Genomic DNA, 27,725 nt, shown 5'->3' with positions numbered 1-27,725 from the left:
TGAAAACTCTGTGGAGTGCAGTTCTATTCTACACACATGGGATTGTCATTAGTTGGAATTGACTTGACGACAACTAACAACAACATTTCAGGACGTAATTTTCAACAATGGATTCTTAGATATGGCACCAAAAGCACTAGCAACAAAAGACAAAACTGATAAATTGGACTTCATCAAAATTAAAAACTTTTTTGTATCTAAGGACATTATCAGGAGAGTGAAGAGACAACCTACAGAATGGGAGAAAATATTTGGTAACCATATATCTGATAGAGATTTAATATCCATAATATATAAAGAACTCCTACAGGTCAACAACAAAAAGGCAAACAACCCAATCAAAAAGTGGGCAGAAGACTTGAATAGACAGTTCACCAAAGAAGATATTCAAATGGACAACATGCACCAGAAAAGATGTTCAATGTCATTAGTTATTGGAGAAATGTAAATCAAAACCACAATAAGATACCACTTCACCCCTACTAGGATGGCTATTACCAGAAAAATAGAAAATAACAAGTGTTGGTGAGGATGTGTAGAAATTGGAACCCTCATCCATTGCTGGTGGGACTGTAAAATGGTACAGCAGCTATGGAAAACAGTATGCTGGTTCCTCAAAAAGTTAATTAAACATAGAACTGTCTGATGACCCAGCAAATCCACTTCTAGGTATATACCCAAAAGAATTGAAAGCAGGGACTCAAAGAGATGCTTGTACACCAATGTTCACTGTAGCATTATTCACAATAGCCAACAGGTAGAAACAACCCAAGCATCCATCAGCAGATGAATGAACAAAGAAAACATGCTATATACAAACAATGGAATATTATTCAGCCGTAAAGAGAAATGAAGTTCTGATACATGCTATGACATGCTGAGTAAAATAATTCAGACACAAAAGGACATATACTGTGTGATCCCACTTACATGAAATAGCCAAAATAGGTAAATGCACAGAGACCAAAGTTTATTAGTGGTAACTCAGAATGGATGGGAGGGGGACATGGGAAGATATTGCTTAAGGAGCGCTAAGTTTCTGTTAAGGGTGGTGAAAAAATTGGGAAAGGGATAGTGGTGATGTTTGCATAACATGATGAATGTAATTAATGTCACTGAAATGATACAAATGGTAAGTGTTTAGTTATATGTGTTTCAGCACAATAAAAACATTTTTCAAATGATTTCTTTGAGGGAGGGGTAGACAATTGTCTGGAAAGGTTCTTGTGAGAACTTCTGGGAATGATGGAAATTTTCTATATCTTGATTAGTCTGGTAATCAGGGTGTTCATAGCTCATGGAGCTGTACGTTTAATGAATATTGCAAACACACACACAACAGGAGAGAACACCACCATGGAATGACTGTGAGAAAGCCGATACCAGGAGAGTGGATTTGCAGCTGAACTCAGAGTTTCAAAGAACAAATATAAAGGATAAACTAGAGAAAAGTTAGGCAAAATTGGAGTACAATAATTAAGGTGAAGGATACCAAAAATAACCCAAACCCACTGCCGTAAGAGTCGATTCCAACTCATAGCAACCCTATAGGACATAGTAGAACTGCCCCATAGTTTCCAAGGAGTGCATGGTGGATTTGAACTGCCGACCTTTTTGTTAAGTAGCCATAGCTCTTAACCACTATGCCACCAGGGTTTCCAGATGAAGAAAGCACAAACTAAATATTGAAGAAGTAGGATAACCGGAACTAGAAAAGTCTGCAGATTGTTCATTGACCCAAGATTACGAAGTATGAGAGACTGAACGGATTTAAATGACCTTAAGGGCACCAGAGGGAGCCCTGGTGGTGCAGTGGTTAAGCGCTCAGCTGCAAACCCACGAGACACTCTGCGGGAGAAAGATGTGGCAGTCTACTTTGGTAAAGATTCACAGCCTTGGAAACTCTATGGGGCAGTTCTACCCTGTGCTATAGGGTCTCTGTGTACCAGAATCCACTCAACAGCAATGGGTTTTTACAGGTTTTTAAAGGGCACCAGAAGTGGCTAAGGATCCCTGGCATTGTCCATTTGGAGTCCCTACTGATTTGCCTTCAGTGTCCTAATGCAATGGACAAGATGACAGTGGCTGGTTTGAGTCATAATACATTCAGCCTGGGATGTGGTGTGCCAGGGAGCCATTGCAGCCTGGCTCCTGGGTCCAGGCTTTGGGGGCGGTGCTCAGTCTTCTGGGGAAGCCCTTCCTTCTGGCCACAGCCCCCTCAGCCTCATTGAAGGTACAGAAGGTCACTGTTTCATCAGAGTCACGGCAGACTTGACCCAAAGGTTTTGGAGATTTAAGGACCTTTGAATAAACACAATCCACATTCTTATCCAAAACCTGATCAGAACAGCCCAAGTTAACATTTTATGCTTGTGATGCTCAGTTAGAAATCCCTTGAGTTCTTCGCTGTTTCTGGGTATGAGTTAAGCTGAAACAAGAACAGCTTTTTGTATGGTATTTTGGCACATTAACTCAACCCGGGTAGTGCAGAGATGAGTGAACATGGATGCTAACAAGGAAATGAAAATTCCCCTGTCTTCTGAAAGAATCGGGGGTATTTGTTTTTGCAGTACAGAGTAGATGTATGGTTCTGATTTTTCTAAAAGGATGGTCTGATTTTTACCTTCATTGTTACACTGAAATAGCTCCCATCCTAGATAACCTCTCTACGTACAGCACATGAATCCACATGATTTAATCCTGACATTTCCTGCCATCTCACCATGAGATCTTAAGTCATTACTTTTTAAAAAGATCTACTCAACACAGCATTTCTTTTCAAATTCCCTGGAAATCTCGTAAAGAACTAGATTATTGCCTGCTTCAATTTACAAAGTGAATTTCACATTAGCCAGGTTTTTGCTAATATATTTCCATGTATATAACTACATATATGTTTTCATACAGATTCACGCATCATGTCAGAATTTATGATTTGAGTCATTGCACCCCTGAAATTTGCAATGCTTGAAAAACATTGTTGATAAACAAAATTCATACTGGCATTGACACAGATAGAATATGAATTTCAACCTGCAAAAATATAATGGTTAAAATTTATAACCTATACAATTCTTAAACAATAGTTTTCATACCTGTCCTTCCCTAATCTTCAGTAACATTTAATTCCATTTTATTTCACACGTGGGCATTTTTTATTTGATTTAAATTACATATTTTTTATGCTTGGTGTCATTTGTATTGAGATCTAGCTTCTACATTTCTCATTTCACCACTTTGAAGAGTATGTGGTATTTTCTGATGTTATTACAGTTCCGTGTATCACTTGCTTCTATGAAATTTTAACATTGCATCTGTAGTCTGAAGGCATATTGCTGAGTTACGTTAAGAAAATCACATGATCTATGCAAGAATTTAACATTTAATGTACTTTCCAAATAAAATACGTTTATTTTAGAATGCTCTTTGAATATGACCATAAACAAATATTTTGTATTTGTAATGTATATGCTATCTGCAATGGATAATTATAAATTACACAGATAATTACACTTTGAAAACTGGTGAGATATGCTAGAAATTGTGACTTCTGAGGTTTTTGCCACTTATTTGTCTTTATCCACACTAAGTAATCATCCTGTAGTTCTGGTTTTTTTTCCCCCTTCATCACTATAAGGAAGTTTTCTATTTATGACCAAATTATGTTTAAAATTATATTTACAAATTGGCTTTTGGAAACTTTAAAATCGTTAAGAAGCAATGTAATACGATTTGGGGATACCTTCCCAGCCACAGCCCTTTCTGAGAACTGTCAAAACAACTGACCGTAATATTTCAATGTGACCATCACCCTATGGGCACAGTTGACTGAACAAAGGTGGGAGTGTCTGACAAGAATAAAACTAATCCTGAGGCTTGACTTGGCCAGACCTCTTCTCTCTCTTAGGAATTCGAGTGAGAATGGCCCCATTATAACAGGGTATTTGCCTGGAAGGTTGTTGTGGATTGAATCGTGTCCACCAAAAGAGATATGTTGATGTCCTAACCACTTGGGAGCGTGATCTTGTTTGGAAGTAGCACCTTTAAAGATGTTATCAGTTCCCGTGAAGTCCTGCTGGAGTAGGGCGAAACCTAATCCATCGGAGTGGCGTCTTATAAAAGAGAGCCGACACAGAGACAGGAACACGCACATGGGGAAGATGCCGTGTGAAGATGCAAATACAAGCCAAGAAATGCCAAGGGTTGCCAGAGACAGGCATGGAACGGTTTCTTTCTCAGAGTCCTCAGAAGGAATCAACATGACTGATACCCTGATCTGGACTTCTGGTCTCCAGAACTGTGAGACAATACCTTTCTCTTCTTTAAAGCCACCTGCTTTGTGATGTGTTACAGCAGCCCAAGGAAATCAAGACAGTCATACTAAGTTGGGGCTGGTGGGTTGGCAAGGGTAGGGAGGTGGGGTACATCTTTTGGGCCTGGGCATGAGGAGAGAGCAAAGCTGCTCTCCAGAGAGAGATAAATGAACTAGGGAAGAGTGCCCTGACACCCAGAGATGATGGCACATATAAATTCCTGTTAGGTTTCTACGCTCAACTAAACCCTGTGTCACCAAGCAGTACTTTTGACTCTCTTTGTTCTCTGAGGGTCTCCATTCACTTTTAAAATAAATTTATCTTTTTCCTTTGGTTTGAATGGGCTATTTTCCTCTTTACCAAGAGATTCCACCTAGCTCACTGCCTGTATGTAGCTCTGTTAAACACAATATAGCTGAATTACCAATACTTCTCACCCATGTTTGGGCTCCTGGGAACAGAAGTGCGTGTGAACCTGGGAGAAGGAGAAAGAGAGGTTCAGCTTTCCATGAGTTCGAGGCCAGCTGTGGGCAAAATTTCAAAACAGGCAAATAGTAAGCATGATTTCTTAACTGAGCTCTAATCTCCCAGTTTTCTCCATCACAACATTCCTATTTTGAGGTGGATAGAAGAATACATCCATTTAGTCTCCCAAAGTACTCACCTGCATCGATATAGCATTAAATGAAAAGTATGTAATCCTTGGAATGTGAAATTGCACTTAACTCACCTGCAACTTACCATGTAGTCTTGGTCAAATCCCTTAACCTTTGGGGACTTGCTTTATCAAATTTGGCATAGTTTGATAAATTGGAGTGAAATTTACCTTGCAAAGGTTCAAGATTCTCAAGGGAAATGTAGAGCTACTTGTATTATTTTAGTATTGGACACTTTCAATCACAACAAACAGAAAAACCAATTCAGATTAGCCCTGGTGGCACAGTGGTTAAGAGCTTGGCTGCTAACCAAAAGGTTAGCAGTTCAAATCCACCAGCTGCTCCCCGGAAACCCTACGGGGCAGTTCTACTCTGTCCTATAGGGTCGCTATGAGTTGGAACCAACTCGACAGCAACGGGTTTGTTTGTTTTTTTTTTTTTTTTTTTTTGGTTCAATGAAAAAGGGAATTTATTGGCTCATACAACTGGAAATACAGGGCAGGGAAGGTTTTGGGCTTGGTTGATCCATCAGCACAGTGATGTCACCAAACACCCATTGTCTCTCTGTCTCTCTTCCCTGCATCCTCAGACTCAGCGTCATCTTAAAGCTAGCTCTCCTGGGGTTGTAGAGTGGCTACCAGCAGCAATCAAAGCTGTGTAATTTCCCAGCTTTGTCCAATGGGAAAGTCAAACCGCTGTCAGACAAGAGACCACGCACTGCTCAGCCACCCTGAGCCAATCCCTGAGGCCACATGCATTGCCAGACACTGATCCTCCACTCAGGCTTGACTATCCATACCAGTACTGGTGTGTGTCTTCTCAGTGTTTAATATTCCAATAGATATATGAACAAAGAATATGAACAGATGATTTTCAAGTAAGGAAATGAAATAAAATAGCTAATATGTGTATGTAAAAAATACCTCATAACAAATGAAGGATTTTTTCCATTGTTTTTCTATGTTTGCAAACAGGCCAATAATAAAGGAATTATGTCTTCCTTCAAATTTACTAGAAATTTTCTGTGAGATTTCTGGTCTTTGTATTAAAAAAAAAGGTTTAAAAATGCTCACCGTGATAATTAAAATAATACTAATAAACAGCGAATGTGTTCCTTTCCAGAGAGACATCTTTTTAGACTCTTTCCTATGAATATTAAAAAAAATATTTTCACCAAAAAATGACACAGTACCTTACATATGTTCTAAAATGTTGGTTTTTTTTTTTTTAACTTAACGAAATACTACTTCACTTCACACATTTTATTGTCACTTTATAGAGAACAACCTCATTCTTTTTAACAGCAATTTAATGTTCCATTGTATGGATCCACCATAATTTATTTAGCTGCTCCTCTTTTGATAGACTTTTAGGTTGTCTAAAAACTTAACCAAGCCATTGTAAGAGGCAATTTCAAGGTTTAGGCCAGGGCTTTATGTAGCAAAAGAGAAGAGTAATATAATATTTGATATAACATACTTTGTTTTCTATGTTGATTAACTCAGTCTGGAGCAAATGTACTTCTGGGGAATCCAGTATCCTATAGACTTCCTTATAGGAAAAGGGGTGGCCCTATAAGGTTTCCAAGGAGAGGCTGGTGTCTTCCAGCTACCGACCTTTTGGTTAGCAGCGGAGTTCTTAAACCACTGTGCCACCAAGGTATGATTTTCTAAGAAGGAAATGAATATGAATGTCAGGATTTGAGGAAGAAATGCTCCCTCAGTGGGTTGCAGTTCTGACGGGAGAGAAGCAGAACATCCTTAGAAGGAGTGGACTGAGCAGCATCCAAAAAAAACCAAACACGTTGCCGTCAAGTCAATTCCGACTCATAGCAACCCTACAGGACAGAGTAGAACTGCCCCATAGGGTTTCCAAGGAGTGCCTGGTGGATTCAAACTGCCAAACTTTGGTTAGCAGCCGAATCAGGCTGACTATATGCGCAAATGCCTTGTGTGAATGATATTTCCATGGTAATCCCAGAAAGAGGGGGCTATGTTCCCCTATGGGATGCCATCTGGAAAAGGGACAGTTTGCCCATGCCTGAATTCATTCCATGGAAGCAGGAGCCACGGAAAACTAGGACGTATCCAAGATCTCATCTCATCCCATCAAAATTCCTAGAGGTGTGGGGAGGCGTTCAAGTGTACACTTCTAACAGGATTAAAATCTCAAATGATGGAGTACTTGCATTACTTGTGTAAATAATTTTTGCAAGATAGGTTCCTAGACGTGAAGTTGTTGGGCCAGATCATATAAGCTGTACTGTTGTTGGCCTGGCCTCAGTTTGGTGGCTGACGGAGATGCTGCTCTGAGCACTCTATGCCAAGGTGACTGACAAAGCACGTGACCTAGACATGCACGTGTGCCTGTGTATGCGCCCACCTTTTTGGAGGCTTTCCTTTCTCTCCCCCATCCTTCTTCTGAGTCCCAGGCACCCTTTTGAATAACTTGCAGGAATCTCATAGCTAACGTGTCCGCCTTCTCCATCCTTCATACAGCTACTTTAAGCTAAGGTGCCAAACTACATAGTGTTAAACTCACCTGGGCTTTGTCCACCCCGAGAGGGCTCCTGAGTCCCTGAACTGACCAGCCGTCAAGTAGTGTACAGGTTTGTTCTCAAACGCATGGACTGCTGTGCTTCTAAGCTAGTAACCACTCACTGAACGATTTCTGATTTTGCTTTAAAGCCGTGGTAACTGAGCCTGGAAAAGGGATGATAAAAGCATGTGTGGTTACTCTATTCTCCCTCTCTAGGAATCCCTGGTTTACTTCATACGCATACATAATTTGGCCCCTGGCATGAGTGCAAATCAGAAGCATAAAAAAGGATGGACTGTCTTTTGGTTTGTTATTGCTGATGTAGATAGAATTTGCCTCTGCTGGCTCTTGCCTTTGTTTGCTCATACAAATTAAGATTATTTTTCAGGTATTTTGGCTGCTATTCTGATTTTTCAACGGATTAGACTTTTTTTTTTTTTTTTTTTTACTTTGTTTTACTTTTAACTTCTGTATCCTCTACAGAGAGTATAGGAAAGAGAGAATAACCACTCTAAACTCTAAAGTGGAAAAGCCAGATCTGTAAGAAACCCTTCCCAAGTCTACAGACTGAGGACACAGATGATTGTCTCATCACTTTGCTCACTCCGTGTTACAATCAGAACATCTCATGAATATTAACTAGTTTCACTAAATATTTGTGAGGGGATAGTACGTGAAAAGAAGCCAAACGTAGCTAACCAAAGATAAAGGCTGGATAACGGCTAAATGGGCGGTGCAGACAGCGGAGGAAAATCCAGAACAGAAGAAACCTTCGAGAGGCTGGTCGCAGAAAAGGTGGGCAGATGGAATAGCCTTGTAAGAAGGACCGAGTTTAAATAAGTAGAACAGAAGTTGTGATTGTGTGGTGGTGGTGAGTGTGAGTGTGTGTGAGCATGTGTGGGTGTGACTGTGTGTGTGTGTTTAGGATCCCACACAGACACCAACAAGCAACCAATTTTGGAATAGGCTGGAGGGTTGGTGTACAGGACGGGGAGCCATAAATTTGCTGAAATGTGTTAAGATCAGATTGTTGAGGGCCCTAAATGCAGGTCTCAGAAGTCTGGGCTTTGTTCTTTAGGCATACTAAAATACTCTGGCATGAGAAAACACTGTCATTCTTCCCAAAAATAATGAATAAATAGATTGCATATTTTAAGTTATGTTTTAGTATTACTGGTATGCATGCAACAAGTTTAAGTAAATGTTTGACAATCCTTTTATTTTACAGGTTCCTAATCATTCTGTGTATCAGGAATCATATCAAAAACTGCTTATTTCCCTTCTTCAATTGCAGAAGGCGACATATTCAGAGTTGTGTTTCAGCACTCACAGCTTCCCTTACTTTGAATGTTACGAGAACAATCACCTTCCTAAAATTGTTGAAACTAGCCATTTTTATCCCTAAAAAAACAGTCTTCCGTCTCTTACCTCCTCCAAACCTTGTTTCAGAAGCACAAACCAGTAGCAACATTGATTGACTAGAATTTTATCAAATGGCTCTTACCCGCCACCTCTCTAGTGGTGATGATAATGAGTGTATATGAGCCAGAAGGAAGTCAATCTTCAGAAGAAAAGATAAAACAGAAACGTGCAAATCAGCTCCTGGATCAGGAAAACTTTACAACATTTAAAACTTGATTGAAGGGGTGCTAGTACGTGGTGTAAAGATTGAAAGAGTAATTTTTATATATCCTGGTTGATAGGTTTTCCAATAGCATAATAACATAATTGAATAAATGCCCTACAAATATGAATATGCTAATTTTTGCAGTATACCTTATCAAAGGATTAAGACCCAAGTTTTACTGAGACATTTGGCATGTTGTCCTGATTTTAAAATTTGCTTATTCCTTGCAGAAATAGAGCTGGATGGAGGCTATTAGTATAAACAAAATGTTAATAAGCTGCTCACAAGTTCTTTGAAAGGAATCAGGTGTATTGAATATTCTGCTCCGCCCCCCTGCTCCCATCTCCTGCCAAACCTCTCCCAAATCATGTTCTTCTTCTGTGCTTCAAAGACTTGTTTAGGTCGTTCTTGTGATTGTGTATATGTTGGAGGCTTGCTTACCCTCCAGCAGCATTATGAGTAGTTATCCTGTTCTAAAATGCCAGATACCGTTTAATTGTGATGGTGCCTACTTTTCTATCGAAACTATTCATACTTTATTACTGTAAACAACTTTGATCATAATGATGCCATTCAAAAGAGCTGATCAAGCTGAGAAAAATGACACTGCAGTCGTAAAGTCACTCTATATGTAGCTATTAACATTTTATAGTGCATATAAGGAAAAGTGTTTTAAGTTGCAACCGTAGACAAATGAGAAAATTAATTTTAGACACAGGCCTATTCCTTTGAAGATTAGAAATATGTTACTTAGGTAATTATTGCCAGCAGATACTTTTAGATTCTAGCAGATGACCTTCAATACAAAGAACAGCCTTACACTGGGGTTTGCATTAGAGATTCAAAGCCTCTTACTTTGCCAGGGTGGAAAACAAGGGCTTCAGTTTGTAGGAACAAGTAAGAAACACACCGTAACCGCACTTCAGAGCTATTCTCTGTTTAGCATACCAGAAGGGACAAGGTAATACAGGAAGATTTTTAAGAGATACATTCTTGTAGGATCTGACATTCTCTACAAATAACATGAAAGACACTTAGCGGGTACCTACTACGCGGCACGTGTGGTGTGTTGCAGAGTGTTGGCCCCTGACATGAGGAGGAAGCCTCTAATGCAGTGGAGAAGAGATGAGATAAACACACGAACAATTAAAGACTCAAATCTCCAACTCCACAAATATTTAAATAACAGCATGACAATAGAAGCAATGCAAGGCCATTTGTACGCATAATGACCAAGGAAGCTAGAGAGAAAACCACCGCTGGAGCTCAAAGGCGGAGATAGTCTTCAGAAGCTGGTGATCGGAGAAGAGTTGATGAAGGAGCTCTTTAGCTGGGTCTTGAAAGGTTGGTAATAATAAGAGCTCACGTTTATTTAATGCTTTGCAGAGGGCTGGGAAACACGGGAAGCCGTAGAAGAGACATGCTTGTCTTCCCTCGGTGTCAATGTTACTTAATGGAAGGAAACTTAAAACATCTTTATATAAAAGAAAACAGGGATTTCTTATTATTATTTAAAACAATAATAGTAAATAATATTGTGAACCCTTTGTGTTGCTAATGCACTAAGTGATTCATACATTATTGCCTGTGTAATAAGTTCTTGGGTGGCACAAATAGTTAAGTGCTTGACTACTAATCGAAAGATCGGAGGTGTGAATCCACCCAGGCGTGCCTCAGGAGAAAGGCCTGGCCATCTGCTTCTGAAAGGTCACAGCCGTTGAAAACTGTCTGGAGCATAGTTCCATTCTGAAGCACATGGGGTCACCGTGAGTCAGAATTGACTCGATGGCAACTAGTTTTGGTTTCGTAGTGGGAGTTATTGTTTATAATAAACTCAAACTTTGTTTGATTTTCACAGATCAATCATGAGGCCTGGGAGGAATTTTGCTCCCTTGCCAGACACTGTGCAATTACCTACCTGGGGTACATCCTGATCTGGAAAAATTGGAAATCAATGCTGTGGCTTGCCGTGTGGTTTCACTGACACTGTTTCCTTTGATTCTCACAGCGACTCTGTCCCAAAGGGAGCACAGCAGCCTGAGGGGAGAAAGCTCAATGTGCTCAGTGGTCAGCCTGGGGCCATGCAGTAAGGGTGGTCTCATGACTCCAAGTATGGTGCTTTTTCTCTGTCCAAATGGCCTTCGGGGCCAGCTAGGTGACACCCACGATTACAGAAGGAGTGGGGGTGACACAGTAGGTGGAGATTGTGGTGAACAGGAGCATGTCCCCCTAAAGCCTTCAGATTCCAATTTAGAAAAGAACATGGTGTCAAACAGTGGAGGGTAGGATTGGGTAGGGGCCAGGGGGGTACTTTGAGCTTTATCTGAATCTTTTGTAAAAAGTTCACTGAGAATATATGTTACCTAGATAATTAAAAACAGTTGAAAAGAAAACCAAGCTCCTAAAGATAATCAAACAGACTGTTATGGATTGAACTGTGTTCCCCCAAAATGTGTATCATCTTGGCTAGGCCATGATTCCTGGTATTGTGTGGTTGACCACCATTTTGTGATCTGATTTATTATCCTATGTGTTGTAAATCCTAACCTCTGTGATGTTAATGAGGCAGGATTAGAGGCAGTTATGTTAATGTGAGTTAATGAGGCAGGACTCAATCTACAGAATTAGGTTGTATCTTGAATCAGTCTCTTTTGAGATATAGAAGAGAGTCAAGCAGAGAGGAGAGGGACCTCATGACCACCAGTCAAGAAGAGCCAGGAGTGGAGCATGTCCTTTGCACTGAGAAGCTCCTATACTGGGGGAGGATTGATGACAGGGACCTTCCCCCAGAGCTGACAGAGAAAGAAAGCCTTTCCCTGGAGCTGGAGCCCTGAGTTTGAACTTCTACCTCCTAGACTGTGAGAGAATAAATTGCTGTTTGTTAAAACTAAGACACAGACTAACAAAACCCTATGACTTTGAGGCTACCAGTTGGTAATCTCTGCCATTTGCTATCTGTCTGGGATAGCAGATGGACAGAAACCAGGGCAGAAGCAGAGACTGCAGGCAGGATCGCCTGAGGAAAGCTGTGAAGTACTTATCTGTGAGGTGAGCCAGACCCCTGATTCGCCCCCTCTTTGTGCAGTCCTTTCCGTCTCCCCTGGCTGGATGGCTCTTTGCTCCCCCATTTCTGCTCTGATCATTCAAGACTCAACTGCAATCTTCTATCCTCCCCAAAGCCATCCGGAACATAGATTTCGTTTGTCTGTGTTAAATGTATGGTATTTATGTTATCTGGCAAAATTGGCTGTATATTTCACTCATGATAGTCACGTTTCCCCCGAACATCCATCTTTTATTAATTCATCCATCCAACAAGCTTCTGTGAGGTGCCTCTCTTGTGTCAGGAACTGCAGTAGGCGCTGGAGTCATCAAGATGGAGAGAATACAATCCTGTACCGTCCCTCAGTACGTGAGTACGCACAACACGCTCACTAAATACTTAAAATACTTAATGGACTAACATAGGGCTTTTCGACCCAGGAACTATTTACACTTTGGGCCAAATAATTCTTAGTTGGGGCAGCTGTCCTGTTCCTTGTAGGAGTCTAGCAATATCCCTGATCTCTACCCACTAGAGTCAGTAGCAGCCTCTCTCAGTTATAACAACCAAAATTGCCTTAGACATCGCCAAATATCCCCTAGGGGCAAATCACACTCAGGTGAAGACTACTGGACTAATAGTTTTGAAAGGCTCTGAGTGAAGATTGTGCCACAATTTTCCACCAGGGGTATTTTAACAGTGCATAATTTCTTAATAACCAAAGAGATTGAATTTCAGGTACGGATGGCTGGTTGGGCTGTGGTAGCATTATTTTGGACACCACCCTTACCCATAGTGCATCAACAACAGAATAAACCACTGTGATGGTCAATTTTGTGTGCCCACTTGGCTAGGCTGTGGTGCCCAGTTGTTGGGTAAAACACTGTTCTAGTTGTTGTTATAAAGTAATCACGTGATTAAATTGGCCTCAAGTAAAGCAGGTTACCTTCTGTCTTAGTCATCTAGTGCTGCTCTAACAGAATACCACAAGTGGATGGTTTTAACAAAGAGAAATGTATTCTCTCCCAGTCCATTAGGCTACAAGTCCAAATTCAGGGCTTCAGCTCCAGGAGAAGGCTTTCTCTCTCTGTCAGCTCTAGAAGAAGGTCCTTGTGACACATCAGTCTTCCTTTGGTCTGGGAGCATCTCAGCACAGGAACCTCAGGTCCAAAGGACCTGCTCTGCTCCCGGCACTGCTTTCTTGGTGGTATGAGGTTCTCATGTGTCTCTGCTCGCTTCTGTATTTTATATCTCAAAAGAGATTGGATTAAGACACTAGTTTTGTAAACCTCATCAGTATAACTTCATCACAGTGATAGAATTTACAACATATAAGTAGATCATATATAACCTCATCATAGTGATAGAGTTTACAACACATAAAGAAATCACATCAGATTACACAGTCATACAATACTGGGAATCATGACCCAGCCAAGTTGACAGATATTTTTGGGGGACACAATTCAATCCATGACACCTTCCATAACGTGGGTGGACCTCGTCCAGTCAACTGAAGGCCTTAAGAGAAAATAGGGATTTTCTGTAGGGTGGGTTCCACCTCCAGACTATAAATAGACATTTTGTTAGAGCATTTGTGCTTTTCATTCTTCTCGTTGCCTGGCCTATAAATTTTGGGAGGCAAGCCTGAGGGAATCCCTAGCCTGTCACCTGTCCTAAAGATTTGGGACTTGCCAGGCACCACCGCCACCCACCACACACACAATTGTATGACCCAATTCCTTGAAGTAACTCTCTTCCCTTTTCCCCACCCCCCACCCCCATCTCTCTAGAGAACCGTGACTAAGACAACCATCTGCCCTGCGTGTGAGAAACACCAAGCTTGACAGCATGAACAATGATGGGGGTCTGGATACAGATCATCCATCTACTTAATTCTCCAAGCCACATCTTCTGATGGTGGTGAAAATAGACACTGAAGTGCCATTTTTAGTATTTGTCATTCTTAATGCTTATCCATAACAAGTGTCTAGATCAATATGAATCCTCTTGGCTGGAAAACAAGTTGGAAGGTCCCCTCCATTAGTGGATCACACTCATGACAGCAGTGTGAACGCCTTGTCGGTGTTGCATGCTTGCCTCAGTCAAGGTGCCATCAGGTCTTTATTATTCAGGGAAGCAGCAGAACTCCACAGAAAGAACACTGCTGTGGATGTGAGGAGCACTAGGAACTCAGGGTTTAGATGGGTACTTGGATGAGATGGCTTTTAAAAAAAAATTTCCCTGAGGTTCCATTTTGTCTTTTAATTAAACAGAAACTGATAAATTAGAAGTTGAGCTCAGAGGAGCGCGTGACCCTTGCAGTCCGTGGAGTAACTTGGGAGCTGTCTACGGAGGTTAACCCAAGGGCAACGAGAGCATCAAGGTTAAAACATTCAAGGTCAGTATACTGGCACTTGTGTGCAAGAAAGGAAACCAGTAAGGCTCACTGATGCTGACTGAGAACACAGAAAGTCAAGGGCGCTGTAGAAGGACAGTCAGAGACAAGGGCCCTGAGCAGTTCAAGAAACTCTTCCACTGACACTCGGGGACGGGCAGAAGTGAAGGCAAAGGAGCCGAAAACATCAATCCTAGTTTCAGAAGAAGGTTATGTCCCTGTAGTCGAGCACATCTCCTTTCAAAACGCCTTTCATATAGGCAACGGCTTTTATTAGTGTGTGTGATGCAGTGCTGGGTGGGTTTTAGCTAAATCACGGGCTAATGGCCTGGGCCCCCTCTTCGGAACCCGGTTCAGGCAGTACTCCATTCCAGGCTCATTTAGGTCTGTAGTCTTTCCTAACTCCTGACAGCCATGAAATTGGACTTTTTTGTAAACCCTATGTTGTAACAATGGTTGTACCTTCACCAGGCCAGTGTCTTTGCAAACTGGATGACAAAATAAAAAATATGTTGTCCTTGATACTATTTAATTTGTTCAGGTTCCTAATATTTTGGACACACACATACCTAAAAAGACAGACAAAACCAACTTTAAAAAAAATGGATTAACAATTACTTGGGATTAGGCCAATAATAAAATGAAGTTTTAAATTTCTTTAAAACAATTTAATTTTTAAATTATGAAAAATGTAGAGATTAAAATAATCCAATAAACGAAAACCAAACCTACTGCCATCAAGTCAATTCCTACTCATAGAGACTCTATAGGACAGAGTAGAACTGCCCCATACAATTTCCAAGGCTATCAATCTTTACAGAAGTAGACTGCCACATCTTTCTCCCACAGAGCGGCTGGTGGATTCTAACTGTCGACCTTTTGGTTAGCAGCCGAGAGCTTTAGCTACTGTGCCATCAGGCTCCTTAAAATAATCCAGTATATACATTAAATTTTATAATAGACTGTATAATATATTCCACCACCTGTCTGTCAGTTTGTTGTTCTGAGGTGGCTTGCATGTTGCTGTGATACTAGAGGCTATGCTACCAATATCTCAAATACCAGCAGGGTCACTCATGGTGGACAGGTTTCAGGGGAGCTTCCAGACTAAGACAGACTAGGAAGAAAGACCTGGTGACCTACTTCCAAAAATTTACCAAGGAAACCCTATGGACCACAACAGAATATTGTTCAATATAGTGCTGGAAGCTGAGCCCCCTAGGTTGGAAGGCACTCAAAATACAGTGGCCACAACGATGGATGTGAGCGTCTCAACCATTGTGAAGTTGTCCTAAGACCTGGTAACATTTTCTTCTGTTGTACATGGGGCCACCTTGAACTGGAGCCGACATGACAGCAACTACAACAACAATGTACAATATATGAAGTGACAACTGAGGGTACAAAAGGATGCTCAGTGTTTAGTGTGGAATGGATCAACAACTTTTGGACCTTGGGTTTGTCTTTCAATCAGTGACTAGAACTTCCGGTGGTTTCGCATATAAATAGTCTAAGCTATTTCCATCCCAGGTTTTCTTTCCATATACTTATCAGGGTTGTGGTTATTGCTATGAATTTATCTGTAGTTTTTCAAGTTTAAAACTGAAAAGTTCATTCAGGAATAGGATTTTGTTAGCAGTGATAAGTCAAAAAGCTAAGAAAGTTCAAACTAGGAAAATTATGGATAATTCCAGCATCAGGGAAAAGGTGGATGTTAGAATTACTTAGCCTTCTTTGATGTCTTCCCTCCTGCAAACAACTGTTGGGGCACATCTGAACATTTTACCAGCAGGCAACAGGCTTTGATTCACAGACAAGAATCCAGATGCAGGACTTCGGTACTTTGGGGAAAAAGGAATATAGAGTGAAAACTCATTCTTAGGTGTCCATGGAACCTAGACAGAGAAGAAGTATCAGGGCTACCAGGGAGACACTCAGCTGTAGGAAATGTGGTAGTGAACCTGGGGGTTGGTTACAAGAAGGAGCAAGACCGTTCTGGAACCAGAAGCAAAGTGAAAACAGGAGAAACAGAAATGCAAGCTAGGTTTAGTACAGAGGCACCAAGACATGGACCCTCATATGTCCTCTGTCCGATGTCTCCTTTGTCCCAGAGCCTGGTAGAGGCTGAGGCTGAGGTGGGATGGACATTTATAGTTTTTCCAATCCTTTGCTTTCACCAACATAGCAGGCTGCAGAGAACCTACATCTTCACCTGGGGAAGGACAGGAGAAGCGTGAGAACCTTGACGTGATTCAGATTGAATCTTGAATTTAACTGTTGTTGTTAGATACTGTCCAGTCCATTCTGACTCATGGTGACCTCATGTGACAGAGTAGAACTGCCCTATAGGGTTTTCTTTTTTTAATGTGCTTTAAGTGAAAGTTTACAATTCAAGTTAGTTTCTCATACAAAAATTTATACATACATTATTTTGTCACCCTATTTGCTCTCCCTATAGTGTGACAGCACACTCCTTCTTTCCACCGTAGATTTCCCATGTCCATTCAATCAGCTCCTGACCCTCTCTGCCTTCTCATCTCACCTCCAGACAGGAGCTGCCCATTTAGTCTCATGTATCTACTTGAGCTAAGAAGCACACTCTACAAGTATCATTTTATGACCCATAGTGCAGTTTAATCTTTGTCTGAAGAGGCGGCCTCAGGAATGGTTTTTAGTTTTGGGCTAACAGAGAGCCCGGGCACCATGTCTTCTGGGATCCCTCCAGTCTCAGTCAAACCATTAAGTCTGGTCTTTTTACTAGATTTTGAGTTCTGCATCCCACTTTTCTCCTGCTCCATCAGGGACTCTCTGTTGCGTCCTCTGTGGGGTGGTCATTGGTGGTAGCTGGGCACCATCTAGTTCTTCTGGTCTCAGGCTGATGAAGTCTCTGGTTTGTGTGGCCCTTTCTGTCTCTTAGGTTAATATTTTCGTTGTGTCTTTGGTGTTCTTCATTCTCCCTTGCTCCAGGTGGTTTGGGACCAATTGATGCATCTTAGATGGCCGCTTGCTAGCTTTTAAGACCCTATAGGGTTTTCTTGGCTGTAATCTTTATGGAAGCAGACCTCCAGGCTTTTCTCCTGCAGAGCCACTGGGTGGGTTTGAACCACCAACCTTTCAGTTAGCAGTTGAGTGCTTAACCATTTGCACCACGAGGGCTCCTTTTTGAATTTAACTAGGGGAACATATTTTTTTAATAAGACAGAATGACTGTGTAGTGGGGGAGATTAAGAGATGATGTGTGGGTGGTGGGGGTGGGAGGCATGAAGGAAGTTCCAGAGATAAACTAAGTTAAGATCTAGAAAGAGAAATAAAGAATGTTTTACACATTTCAGTCCTGAACTGTAAAATTGGACCTATCAATACAAATACCTGAATGCCCTAATTTCATGTCTCCTTTTCTTTCTTTTTCTGAATCCCAGCGAGTGTTCATCCTCAGAGTCCCAAAACAATAGATAGAGACATAATTTCATTAATAGAATCAGCATGAGCGGCAGGTCGCAGGAACAGGAATTTTCCTTCTCTGTATCTCTCCCAGCCCATCTGGGTCCAAAATGCTCCTCATAGAAGGAATATTGCAACCAACATTCTACCCAGTGTTTTCCCAAGGTTTGAGTTACACCTCCCTTGGAAGGGTTACCTCTGTGGAAGTCTTACTTGCAATCTCTGAACAAACAAGAATTTTTGCTGCTAATCCTTCTATTCCAAATTCCAGAGGGGACTTAGGGGGGTGAGTTCCAAATTCACTTTGACCGACTCTGACCCAGAACAGCCTGTTCGGGAGCATCTGCAAAATAATTTGGAGGAAGATTGTTCTTGGGAGATCCCTTTTCTTCCAAATATGTAGATACCTAGATACTCGGGTTCATTTTCCTCACTTTGATACAGAGTTTCTTGACAGTGGCACTATTGACATTTGGGGCCAGATAACTCTTTGTTGAAGGATGAGGTAGAGATTGTCCTGTGCTTTGCAGGGCGTTTAGCCCTTTCAAGACCTGATTATTTTCTGCTTTAAGTTTTTTGTTGATGCCATGTGTTTTCATTATGGAAGCATGCTGAATCACTGACTGTGCCTGAATTTTCGGTAGGTTATATGGATTTTTTTCTCTTGCCCCCTCCCACTAGCCTACCCTTGAAGTCCCAAAGGACATATGTTGTCCCACAAATTCTACCCCCAGAGTCCCTCCTGAGTCCACTAGGACATATGTGTCCCAAAATAAAATTTTCAAAATTTCTGTTTTTCCAACCAAAACCACGCATACCTCATACAACACCCTATAAAAAAAGTAATTTGCTGCACACACCCGTTTCTTTAGTTTCAAACTGTCATAAAGGCCCCTGCCTTGTGGCAGCATGTACTGTCAGTGAGAAAGCAGCATCCCAACAAACCTGAGAGACAGAAAATGTTGATGGGCAACCATATATCTCAATGGTCACGAACAGGTTAGCAGCATCTCTCCTTCTACCCACTAGATGCCGGTGGAATCCACCACCTCCTCCCTAGTTGAGACAATCAAAATTTCCAGGCATGGCCAGATGCCCCCAGGGGCTAAAATTACCCTCAGCTGAGAACAGATTTAATACCTTGAAAACACTTCGATTCTTCAGATAAAATGCCCAATTAGATTGGTATATCACATATATATCTCTTTAAGTTGGAATTGACTTGACAGCAACAGGTTTGGTTTTTGGTAGATGTATGTGTGTGTATATATATATATGCCATATTATATTTTATAGCTTTAAGGAAACATATTATGCATATGTACAATATAAACATGATAAATACTATCTTTTTTACATGACTTTTCCATCCAAACAACAAAATGTAATACTGTCTCAACTGTGGGTTATGGAGCAATTGAGAGCAAAACAAAGAAAAAGATAAAAAATTATGAGATGACCCATAAACCAATACTAAAATAAATAAGAACTAAAATAACCAGTAATTCTTTTTCTACAGCAAGGCCATTTTTGTATTTTATCTCCCTTTTAAGGAGCTATTTTTCATTCATAGCACTGTTGTAAATTATGCACAGCAGACTTCTTCATTTAATAGGTTCAGGTCAGAGGGTGATTGTATTTCAGCAGTTGGTATTCAGGGATTTTGTAATTTATGAGGTTTATTAATTTAGCAGATTATTTGCTTCAGATGGCACTGTCCCTTCACCAGGCATTCAATGTGAGAATTTCTGGTCCACTTAGCATTTTCCAGAGAAGATTCAGTACGTAGAACAGTCTCATATTTATCAAAATTATATAAATCCTGTAAAATTTAGCCCAGAGGAAGTGACTAGAAGCAAAGTAGAAGTGTCTGCTCTTTTGTGAATATGAAAGAGGGTGGGTGGGAGACTGGGAGTCAAGGGCTGAGGGACAATGACTTACAGTTCCTATGAAAGATTCCATAAACCCAAACCAAACCAAACCCACCATTGTCGAGTCGATTCCGACTCATAACAACCCTACAGGGTTTCCAAGGCTGTAAATCTCTACAGATGCAGCCTAGCACATCTTTCTCCGGAGGAGCCCCTGGTAGCTTCAAATCATCAACCTTTCAGTTAGCAGTTGATCACTTTAACCACCGCACCACCAGGGCTCCTGGAAGATTCGATAAAAACTGTTGCCATGGAGTCGATTCTGACTCATAGTGACCCTATAGGACAGAATAGAACTGCCCCACATGGTTCCAAGGAGCAGTTGGTGGATTCGAACTGCCGACCTTCAGTTTAGCAGCCGAGCTCTTAACCACTGTGCCACCAGGGCTCCAGAAGAGTCAATAGGGAGTGAAAATTAAACAACAGGTAAAGGCCCATGTAGGAAAACTTTCTCGGTATTTAGAAATATGAACTGTTGCTACTAGGACAGATTTGAAACAAGATACTGGATTATAATATATTGAATTGATGGTATTGTTGGCAGGGGCCTGTGTGACTCCAAACTTTGGGTCTGACCCTCAGCTCTTCTCAATGTCCAAATGGAAGTCTGGTAAGTGTTTCTCTTGGATTATATGAAGAAGAACACAGCATCAGGATTGGAGGAAGACTCATTAACAACCTGGGATATGCAGATGACACAACCTTGCTTATGGAAAGTGAACAGGACTTGAAGCACTTACTGAAGAAGATCAAAGACCACAGCCTTCAGTATGGATTACACCTCAACATAAAGAAAACAAAAATCTTCACAACTGGACCAATAAGCAACATCATGATAAACAGAGAAAATATTGAAGCTGTCAAGGATTTCACTTTACTTGGATCCACAATCAACACCCATGGAAGCAGCAGTCAAGAAATTAAACGATGCATTGGACAAATTAGCTGCAAAAGACCTCCTTAAAGTGTTAAAAAGCAAAGATGTCACTTTGAAGACTAAGGTGCATCTGACCCAAGCCATAGTATTTGCAGTCACCTCATATGCATGTGAAAGCTGACAATGAGAAAGGAAGACTAAGGAAGAACTGACGCCTTTGAATTATGGTGTTGGCGAAGAATATTGCCTCTACCATGGACTGCCAGAAGGCAGAACAAATCTGTCTTGGAAGAAGTACAGCCAGAATGCTCCTTAGAAGTGAGGATGATGAGACTTCCTCTCAAGTACTTTGGACACGTTATCAGGGGACTAGTTCCTGGAGAAGGACATCTTGCTTGGTAAAGCAGAGGGTCAGTGAAAGAGGCCTCCAGTTTGTTGCCTGACACGCAGATTTGTGGTTTGTCAGCTCCCGCAACCATGTGACCCAGCAGAAGTCTTCAGCCTGCTGCCTGACTCACAGATTTGGGACTGTCCACCCTCCACAACTGCATGAGCCAGTTTCTCACAATTGCCTTAGCCATTTCCTTGAAGTCAATCTCTATGTATATTTATATACATGCCCTTCTAGAGAACCCAGACCAAGACAGAATCTTTCGAGTGTCTTCCTCTCGGTGTCAGTGGTGGCCTATTCCCTGTGCTATACACGTGCGTCCAGCATTCCTCACCTCCACACTTTGCTTTATCTTTTCCCTCACGTAGAATTTTTTTCCCATTCCTTTCTATCTGTATCCTAGCATCCTTGAAGCTCTGGCTTAAGGCTCACTTCCTACTGACTCGTTATCTAAATCCACCCTTTGCACTTCACTTGAAGCAATATCATCAACCTCCAAACATTCATAGTCCTTCACGCCAGGACCAGTCATCAGTCATCACCATTCACTATGGGGTATATTTTTAATATTTTAGATGTGCATGTTTTATGTTCCAGCTATACAGTAAGAGTCCCTAGGTGACACGGTTAAGCACTTGACTACCAGCTGAAAGATAGGCAGTTCTAACCCAGCCAGAGGAGCCTCCGAAGGCAGGCCTGACCATCTGCTTCCAAAAGATCACAGCCTTGAAAACCCTATGGAGCAGTTCCACTTTGCGCACGTGGGGTTGCCATGAGTTGGAATGGACTAGACAGCAACTAACCACAACAGAGTAGGGACTTTAAACGTAGAAACAATTCATACTTCAGCATATCCTTTACACATAATTGATAATTTAAAAATATTTAAGTGAAATTAATTGAGGAGGAGGTGGTTCCTCTTTGATGCTTACACAATCTGACAGACAGGCATCCCTCTCCTTTCTTTGTGAACCTCCATGCAATTTCTAGGGCCTTGCCACCTGTGCTGTGATCCTAACTGGCTCTGTGTTTCCAACTTCCTCCCATAGCATTTAAAATTGCGTTGTTCCTAAACAGGCACCAATAATAGGATAATTAAGCATGCCGATTCCTGCCCATGAGGAAGTCAGACTATTAAGGGCAAATTACTGTGGACTTTTTGTGCAGAATTGTGTGTGTGTGTGTGTATGTGTGTGTATTTGGGGAAGGGATGAAGATGTTCTTTCAACTTCTCGGACATGTCCCCCAGTTGCTGTCTACTCTACATGTATGAGCAGTTTATAGCTATAGTCAACCGATAAATGACAGAAGACGATACAGCCTAACCAGTATAATGCAAACGATTTTAACCCACATTTATTGAAACCTAGAAGAATATATTATGAGTGATTATCCTTAATGAGACTTTTTAAAAAAAAAAAACAGTTTTAAGGAAGTTTGCTTTGCTATCCCAGCCCTCTCCTGACAATCCATTGTTTCTCGTCTGTATGTTATTGAATTGGGATCATAATCCCTTGCAGGGTAGGCATAGAAATCTAAAAGAGAGATCCTTTGTTCTTATAAAATTAAACTAAATTTAATACTTCAATGTGATAACATTGAAACTTAATATTATTTCGATACCATTTAGAGCTTTAGTTTCCAACTTTACATAAGAGAGAATGATTGTATCTTTCCCTAGCTCCTTTTTTCTCTTTCTGTAGTTATTTTAAATGTTCACTGGCTTTCCTGAAACTTAGCAATCAGATAAAACGGTCTTGATTGATGTTACAGAATCGTGAATTTCTCCACCAAACCAAAGGAAGCCTTCCTCATCATCTCTGGTCTCCTTGGCTAGGCCAGGCTCGTCTTTGGGTAAATGTACTTATTCCCATATCTTCTCAAATCAGCCATCCACTTTTCTCCAGCCAGGCTGGGCTATAAATTGACAAGATCTCCAGTTGTCTTTGTGATTTCCCTGCAGAGTGCAGCTGGGTCCCTTTCAGTTTAAGAAACAGGTGTGGGGGTAACTCTGCTCAACCTTTAAAAAATTGCTGTCATAAAAGAGAGAGATGGAGTGGTGACTTAAATCTTTTTTTTTTTTTTTTGAATGACAGAAATGGCATACTCTTTTGGAACAGGAAACTTATGCAACATAAAATAGGCTAATCACAAAGCTTCAGGCTTGCTGGCTACTTCCATTTGTTCTTCATTTTTTTGGACAAGAAGAAACTTTGATATTCAAGCAAACAGTTTTCAAAAGTCCTGAATATATTTAGAAAAATTAGAAGCAGTGAGGTCAGAAGGGAGTATTAGCTTTGAATACCTCCAAACTTGGTAAACATCAGAAGAGATTTGTTGTACTAGAAGGAGCGATGAGCTAGGAATTAAAAAGCTGGGGTTCTAGTCCCATCTGACATTAACCAGCTGACAGATCTTTGCTAGGTCATGAAAGCTCTATTCACCTCAGATTCTCACGTGTAGAAGGAGGAAATTGAACTGTATCATCTCCAAGTTACATTCCAGCTCTAATATTCTAGTGCTCTAAATTATATTTGGATTTATTTCCATTGGTGCATAATAAAGGCAATTTTTTTGTTTCCCTGAAGAGAATGAGAGAAATTTAGGAAAAAATGAGTAACAATTTTAGATTTAAGGCCAGAGATGCCAGCATGAAATTGAGTTTGTAGATATATGATGGAAAAGCATCTACTTATTTTATTTATTTTGTGCTTATTGTTGAGAATATACACAGCAAAACATACAACAATCCAAGTTTCTATACATACAATTTATTGACATCGATTACATTATTCCAGTTGTGCAACCATTCTCATTCTTCTTTTCTGAGTTGTTCCTCCACATTAACATAAATTTGCTTCCCCCTAAGGTTCCTATCTAAACTTTTGAGTTGCTGTTGTCAGTTTGATCCCATATTCATAGTTCTTAAAAGAGCGTAATGCCCGAGTCAAGCTTTTTTTACTAGTTAAGTGTCTTAGTTATCAGGTGCTGCTATAACAGAAATACCACAGCGGATAGCTTCAACAAAGAGAAATTTATTCTTTCACAGTCTAGTAGGTTACAAGTACAAATTCAGGGTGTCAGCTCCACGGAAGGCCTTCTCTCTCTGTCAGCTCTGGAGGAAGGTCCTTGTGATGCACCAGTGTTCCCTTGGTCTGGGAGCATCTCAGCGCAGGGACCTCAGGTCCAAAGGTCGTGCTCTTCTCCCGCACTGCTTTCTTGGTGGTGTGAGGTTCCCATGTGTCTCTGCTCACTTCTCTCTTTTATATCTCAAAAGTGATTGGCTTAAGACACTGTCCAATCTTGCAGACCTCATCAGTATAACTGCTGCTAATCCATCTTATTACATCATAGTGATAGAGTTTGCAACACATAAGGAAATCACATCAGATTACAAAACGGTGCACAATAATACAATACTGGGAATCATGACCTAGCCACGCTGACAGATATTTTGCGGGGACACAATTCCATCCATGACATTAAGCTAAAGTATTACTCGGTTTTAAGATAACTTGAGGTGATATTTTGGTTTAAGGTTTAAGGATTATCTCAGGGCAGTAGTTTCAGGGGTTCATCCACCCTCCGGAAAGTCTAGCGTCCATGATAATTTGAAATTCTTTTCTGCATTTCCCCCTTTGATCAAGATTCTTCTATGGAATCTTTAATCAAAGTGTTCAGTCATGGTAGGCAGGTACTATCCAGTTTCTCCGGTCTCGTGGCAAAGGATGCAGTTGTTCACAGAGGCAATCAGCCACACATTCCACATCCTCCTCCTATTCCTGTCTCTCCTTCCTCTGTTGCTCCAGGTGAATAGAGACCAATTGTTGTGCCTAAGCCAAAAACTTGTTGCTGTTGAGTTGATTCTGATGCATAGTGACCCAATAGGACAGAGTAGAACTGCCCCATAGGGTTTCCAAGGAGAGGCTGATGGATTCGAACTGCCAACCTTTTGGTTAACAGCTGAGCTTTTAACCACTATACCACCAGGGCTCCTTGTTGCACCTAGCACCTACATTTTAATGTTCCATTCTTAGACATGAGCATATGTAAAGTTGGCTGAGATTTAACCATCATCTAATCTCCTTAATTTATTATTATTTTAATCTTTGAATTATTACCCATGCCTTGGCAGGTTGGCTGGGATTAAGCTGATTTAGGCCAGGCACCACTGGCAGCCCTGCTTTAGGACATGTGGGTGAGTTAGGTGACTCTACTCCGTGTGTCTGTCTTCTGCCAGAGAGCTTAGTCAGAGCATGTTCTTCTCAGGGTGACACCAGAGGTACAAGGGTTAATCCCCTTGATTTACAGCTGAGAAAACTGAAGCCAGAGAGTTTAAGCAATAATATTAGTAAGATTTCAGAAAACTGTCTCAAACTAGCTGATGGAAAAGAAAGGTGGAGTGATTCATAACTGGAAAATCTAAGTGGATGATATGGCTTTGAGGCATGACTGAGTTTATGGGTTCAAATGATGTTGTTGGGTCTCTGTATCTCTCCATCACATGGCTCTGCTTTCATCTGTATTAGCTTCATTCTCCAGCCAACTTACTTCATGTGGCAGCAAGATGGCTACCTGGAGCATTGGCGTTCTGTAGTGCTTACAATCTGATTCTCCATGTGACATTTACAAAACCATTTAGATTGAGCTAGAGACAAGAATTTCAAGGGTCACATGTCCAGCCCTGAGCTAAGAGAAGTGAGGTCACTGGCCATTTGATTGTCAGCATGGGGGAAAGGGAGGCAATCCCTGAAAGGAAAAGATGGTGAATTGACAAAAACTTGTAAAATGTCTACTCGAATGTTTGCCTAAAAGCCTACAAAAGTGGCATAGGCAGGACCAAAACATACAGTCCTCCGTCGGTATCCAGGGAGGATTCCTTCCAGGATCCCTCAGGATACCAAAATCCCTACTCAAGTCTCTTATATAAAATGGTGTAATATATAATACTGGAGCCCTGATGGCACAGTGGTTAAGAGCTTGGCTGCTAACCAAAAGGTGTGAGACCAGCTAGGGACAGAAAAGGTTTTAAACAAAAAGTTATGTCAGTTAAAAATTTTTCTAGAAGAAGAATGGTGTCAACCACAAAGCACTGTTTACCTCACTTGCAGTTAAAGTTTAAGCTGCCTCCTCCTCATTTTCCCACTTACAGTTGTCCTTTCGATCAGCCAATTAGGACTAGAATCCTAGGCATGTCCGTAAGAGACCAGGTTGACCGCCAGATGGCCCCATCCCATAATAAGTATTGCCTAGGAACCAAAAAGACCCATGCCAAGGAACCAAAATCACCAAACATAACATCAACAAGCGGTGACCAAGCCCACTGCAGAAGCCAGAAGTCTGTCAGCCACTTCCACGCCAAATCCCACCGGACCCAGTTTTGAATATATATAAAGTTAATGAATATGTATGACTTCCCCTTTCCCGCTTGGTACAAAACTGCCCCAGCCGTTTGTTGGGGAGAGAGTGCTTTGGGACTGATCCCCGTCTCCTTACTCGCTGCGAGTAACAAACTATGCCTTGCTTTAAATCTGCTTGACTCTTAGTTATTCTTAACGAAAGTACAAGCAGCGAACCCATTGCGTTTGGTAACAGGTGGGCAGTTCGAATCCACCAGCCGTTCCTTGGAAACCCTGTGGGGCAGTTGTACTGTCTTATAGGGTCACTATGAGTGGGAACTGACTTGACGGCAATGAGTTTGGTTTTATATATATACACACACTTTTTTTTTTTTTTTTTTAAACATAGCACAGGAATGAACAGTGCAGGCTGAATCAGAGCAGGCACTTTGAAAGACAGCCGTATCCGGGCCTCCTGCTGCAAATACCAAAATCCCTGGATGCTCAAGTCTGTATATAAAATGAGCAGTTTTTTTAAAAAAAAACAGCACAGGAATGAACAGTGTTTGGCTTTGAAGTGGAATAGCCATGGGTTGTGATACCCAAGGAAGCCAGGGGCTGCTTGGTCATTAGCAAACAAAAGCTTAGGTGCTGGCGATGGGTGTGGCTCAACTGGGAGCTGCTCAGACCACCTGGAATCTGTCCCCCCCCCCCCCCGCCATTGTCCTCAAAGCGCTGGGTGTGGCTCAAGCCTTTCAAACCCAGTTTACCAGCCTACACGCCAAAGAAAAAAATGCAATTTGTCTTACTGCGCCTGCGCACCATGATAACCTATGTAGTCCATAATGTTCCTGTGTGCTTCCTTGTGAGAGATGGTATAAAAGGTTTTGTCCCCCTTTGTTCAGGAAGCTTGATCTGAGGTATATACCTCCTTGCTCCCTGCCTGCGCACTTGGCAATAAATGCTCTTCCTTCCTCCTCCTGTCAGTGTGTCTTTACTGAGGAGAAGCTGCACTGAGCAGAACCTGCTAGGGTAACACTCAGCCAGGGTAGTGTGGCCATGAGGCTGGATCAGAGCAGGCACTCTGAAGGGCAGCCGCTCCTGGGCTTCCTGCCGCAAGTACCAAGATGCATGCTCAAGTGCCGCATATAAAATGAGTGGGTTTTTTTTT

General features: G+C 41.4%; 1 protein-coding gene across 1 annotated transcript in view; it reads right to left on the bottom strand.

Annotated features, from left to right (window-relative positions):
- The window catches only part of FANCL (FA complementation group L), a 145,910-nt gene extending 124,163 nt beyond the window's left edge, over positions 1-21,747 (bottom strand). Inside the window, exon 1 of the mRNA XM_012556798.2 lies at positions 21,648-21,747. Coding sequence (XP_012412252.2) covers positions 21,648-21,747 — 100 coding nt within the window. The remainder of the gene's footprint in view (positions 1-21,647) is intronic.
- Positions 21,748-27,725: the final 5,978 nt, after the last annotated feature.

This window comes from Trichechus manatus, unplaced genomic scaffold, assembly GCF_000243295.1.
Source record: "Trichechus manatus latirostris isolate Lorelei unplaced genomic scaffold, TriManLat1.0 scaffold00005, whole genome shotgun sequence".
Lineage (NCBI taxonomy): Eukaryota > Metazoa > Chordata > Mammalia > Sirenia > Trichechidae > Trichechus > Trichechus manatus.
The sequence above is the reverse complement of the archived record's forward strand: the minus strand, read 5'-3'. Positions and strand labels throughout refer to the sequence as shown.